Source organism: Agrilus planipennis, unplaced genomic scaffold (assembly GCF_000699045.2).
Source record: "Agrilus planipennis isolate EAB-ADULT unplaced genomic scaffold, Apla_2.0 scaffold225, whole genome shotgun sequence".
NCBI classification, from domain to species: Eukaryota; Metazoa; Arthropoda; class Insecta; order Coleoptera; family Buprestidae; genus Agrilus; species Agrilus planipennis.
In genome coordinates, this window is record NW_020442415.1 from 102,151 (window position 1) to 106,899 (window position 4,749).

The window sequence follows — 4,749 nt, forward strand, 5'->3', positions numbered from 1 at the left end:
GGACTTTTTTGTAGACCCTTTTAAGATGTACAATATTGTAGTACATTATTTTGATCTATCTCGTAGGGTTCAGCCAGCGTTTGCAATGTAAGCGCAAAAAATGTGTTTATTTACGACATCACATTAGAAACCTCTAAAATTATCAGTGTTTCTCTACTATATTATGCATGTATTATACATATAAACTTTCCTTTTGAATCACTCTATCTTTTTAAAAAAAACGCATCAAAATCCGTTGCGTAGTTTTAAATATTTAAGCATACATAGGGACAGACAGCGGGAAAGCGACTTTGTTTTATACTATGTAGTGATAATACTGTAGTCCAGTGTACTGTCAAAATTTTCCCAAACACGGGATATTATGTCAATCTACTACATTGATTGCAAAAATTGAACTTATAGTATCTTTATATTATCTATCAACAAATATTATGACCTAAAACTAGATCAAGTATCAACATTAATTTTTTATCACTGCTACGAAATGCTTTCTAAGTAAGATTTTAATTGAACTTAAAACGGAACTTCGCTTTATAGTTAAACTTTTTACACTACCTATATCTGATATAGTTTGACATTAAATTTATTTATGAGTAACACCGGCTAGTTAATTAATGATCCTTGATGTTATATTACGGCAATGTACAATTTTAATGGTTCAAATTTACTTGGGATTGGTTTTGTTGAAAACTAAAGTTTTTTAATGGATTTTTATGAACCTATTATTGCAAATACAGTGACAGTCAGTAATAAAATACTTGTAACTATATGATAGCAAACAGAAGCATCTAAAGCACCTGTGCATCTAAAACAAGATAAACCTATTATTGCAAATACAATAACAGTCAGTAATAAAATACTTGTAACTATATGATAGCAAACAGAAGCATCTAAAGCACCTGTGCATCTAAAACAAGACAAGTAAAAACTTTTATTTGCCATTTTCCAAATTTACCTTATCCGCAGATACTGTGATGAACGGGAATGGCTGTTACAAAGTTTAAAAAATCCGAAAGCTCTAAATGCAGTAGTCAAAGGCGGGAGATATAAGAGAAACGAGAGAGCCACGTGATATAAATGATTAAATCTTTCGACAATGAAAGTGGCTACATAGATACACCAAAATTTAAATTGTTGTAGACAATAACGTTTGGTATCTACTCTTGTACTTTCAATAACTAAATTATGTATCTAATTACACATAAATAATATGTTCTTAAAAAGCTAAGAATAAAGAAAAATCTTACCTTTCTCGACGCAATGGGCGACACAGTCTTTGACTAGCGAACCTTCGCTGACATATTTCTGAAACGAAAAAGAAAAGAACAATAAGCAAAACGAGTAATACTTAGTACTTGTTTTATCGTGGTGAGCGGTTTAATTAAAAACACCACTTTGACAATAGATACCAGCGCACCGACCCGAGAGTGCGGTAGAAAGTGCAGAGGATAAAGAGTAGCGATCATTAGTAGAAGACGCAAATTTTTTAATGAACACATTTGTTCTTTCAAGGCGTTTCTGAGAAGAGCCCCCAGTTACCTACTTTTTTCTAAATAGTCTAATTAAGAAGCAAAGTGGTCTGTATAATTATGAGTACTCGAACTGATGATAGTACTTCTATTTTTAGAGGGTGTATCTCAAAATTATATTTAAAAAAATTACTTAATTGTTTAATATGCTGGTATGGGCCAGTCGGTGGGGAGTCGGATATTTAAATATTGCCAAGAAATGTGGAAATGAATTTAATTGGTTCGTCTTAACTTCAAAATGTAAATCCTTATTTTTCTCCCCTTCAGAGATGTCTATACTTCTATATTGTAGAAGACAGAGTCGGATTTCGTGCCTTTTTTGATTTTACCGTTATCGTTTCCGATATTTAGAAAGGGAATTATATTTCGTTTAGTTTCTCTAGCGATGTCACCTTTAGTTTGACCGGCGCAAGGTAGAAAAGAACAGCACTAGGCCAGAAAAGAAAGGAGACAATTCTCGGCCAAACTCTCAACCGGTGAGGAGCATAGAATCCGTACAGTACCACACGGAAAAATTGACCATTTTATCCACTACAATTGCATTGCTCAAACGTGCTCTTATTGGTATCAATTACTACTGAAAATATCAACGAGATGTTTATTTATATTTGAAGACATATTAAAGGCTTTAACGCTTGTTTTCGACTCGCACTACTATTCATGATTGAACAAAACTTTTGGCAGGTACTGTATGAAAAAATATATTTAATGAACAAGAGTCGAGAGTGTAGTGAGTTTTTTTCTTCCTATCTACGATTTTGCCAGCGTGCATCCAGGATATTGTAAGGGACACATCGCTAGAGAAAGTAAAAGAAGTATACCTTAGATACCATATTATGTGGAAGGTGTCAAAAATAATTTTCCTACAACAGAGGCCAGTAGATATATCAGTTTTGGACCAAAATCCCATTTATTTTCTTACAAAGATTCCTTTTCGTCCTTTTTTATTCCTCTTACCCCCTCCACTCCTACATTGATGTCACGGCTGTCAGCTACCTTGTAGGGCTTCGCCCCCCCCCTCTTACTCAAGTGCTCCTGCCCCCTGGGCCCCCCCTGCGGATGCTCCGTCCCCTGAGACCCCCATTATCTGTTGCTTCCTGATCATAAAGTTCTCCTATGCTGCTGGGGGTTCAGGGGGCCGGAGCACACGCAGAATAAGCGTGACGACGCCCTACAAGTCGTCTAACATCCGTGATCTTAAAGTGGGGGTTAGGGGATAGAAATGAACAAAAAAGAACGGAAATGAACCTGCACAAGAAAATAGTTGAGATTTTGGTCCCGAACTGTCATATCTTATCTACTAACGCCTTGTACATATTTTCTTTAGAACGAATCCTTGAAGAACATTCGAACTTTTAGTCCTTTTAAACATAGGTGCAAGTAGCAGGATGCGTGGTCTTCTATGATAAAATACTTGTTACTACGTACTACCGGAGGCAATCTAGTATAAAAATACTAACGAAGTACAATTAGATTGCCGAAGAAACTATAGAAACGCTTCCCTTGGAGGACGAAAGTTTAGAACTTTATTGCCAAGAAGCCTTTAATCAAACTTCAGAATGATAAGTGGATTTGGCCTCCAAAGGGAAAACTATATAACAAAAAAAACGTCCTGGCTACATACTCTACCTCATGGTGGTATCGAAAAGAGTACAGAAATTATTTTCTGACGAATGCAAGACATTTGAGGATGACAACTGTTGAAATAGGAACACCTGTGTCTTAAAATCGTAATATTCTTGTTACTATAGCACAGCAAGGCTTTATTCTAGAGAAACTTTGTATTGTAGAACTTTTCTTATAAGAAATTTCAACATGAATATTATTCGTAACAAATAATTTTAGGGTTCCTGCAATGATTAAGAATTTATATTCGGAAAATCTGTTTTTGACGTCTTTTGTCTAATTTGACGTCGAACACGGTCCTCGCCTGAGAGAGAAAATTTGTAAATATGCCTAACGTCTGCCACGTATACATAATCACATCGTTTCTACTGTTAATCTTCTAAGTATATAAAAATAAACAAATCTATATTTGGAAAGTTCGATATTTGCTACTCCAGGGGGTAATTCTTTTAACTGAAGAAGTTCTACATCGGAATTTCTCTTGCCTTTTTGTTGTTTTCATCACGAACACTTTATTGAAAGTAGTGCATTCTATTTTAACTGATTGTTTATAAATCGAAACGACCTAAAAGCCGCTACCCCGTGGGAATCATCGCGTGATGCTATTGAAACCTCGGTTCTTTAAAAAGTTTCCAATTGATTCCATTTTTCTTTATTTGAGAGCGCTCAGAGGAAACAGAAACAGAAAGCAATTTTATGCTACACCATTTGTGTTGCTTTTAGTGTCGCAGCTGCGGTAAGTCGTACATACACATATTTTACTTTTTTTTCAATAAAAATCCAAAAGCATTAAGAATTCCTTATTCGAATCGGAACAGATTAAACTTTTAACTGGATGAATCAATAAGCATATCACAATGAAAAAGATTCCACGTATCTACGAAGTTATACAAGAGAAAGGCGTTGATTTATTGTATTCTAAATGTCAGAAAGCATAAATGTTTCCGAAATTTATTTAATAAAAAAAAACATAAAGTATGATAAATGGTCCCTTATCGGTGCGCTATCTTGAGTTACCTACGAACCATGATTGGGAATTACGCAATAGAAATCTCCTTAAAATAACTAAATTTCTACAGTGTGGTCAATTTTTTGTATGAGAAGCTAGCATGTGTGTTTTCATTTGTTATTTAATACGAACAAGAATGTACTTAAGGACGTTTGGGAGGTACAACCGGAGACAAGAGTCATAAAATTAGAAATTCGTGATTAATTTGGTTTTGCAGCAATCATGAGGTAAATAAATACTATCTATAAAAAAAAAGTATACGGTTTGAGAGAAAATTTGGAATTTGACCATAAAATAAGAAATAACGAATAATATGGAAAATTTTTAACTGACTTTTGGCAGTGAATATGCCTTGATTTCAACTTCGAAACAAAAAAATATTTAGTTTCAATCTCTATTAATAATGAGCGTAAAACTTTTTAATATGTTTAAATAATAATTAAAATTTTAAAATTGCATTTATTTCAGACAATTATAAATATTATCATTATATTATCAAGTAAAAACGATATTTTCAGCTAATTTTTCATTTTTTCCTCGATAACCATTTACTAAATTTGAATAACCTTACGCTAAACTGATTCT

At 33.8% G+C, this 4,749-nt stretch overlaps 1 protein-coding gene across 2 annotated transcripts in view; it reads right to left on the bottom strand.

Moving 5' to 3' along the window:
- Window positions 1–4,749, bottom strand: part of LOC108738614 — a 97,274-nt gene that overhangs the window by 74,597 nt on the left and 17,928 nt on the right. For both annotated transcript variants that reach the window (XR_003232241.1, XM_018472107.2), the window contains exon 2: window positions 1,248–1,305. Coding sequence is in view for 1 of the 2 variants with exons in the window: in XM_018472107.2 (XP_018327609.1) it covers window positions 1,248–1,305 (58 nt within the window). In the remaining variant the exon portion in view is untranslated. The remainder of the gene's footprint in view (window positions 1–1,247; window positions 1,306–4,749) is intronic.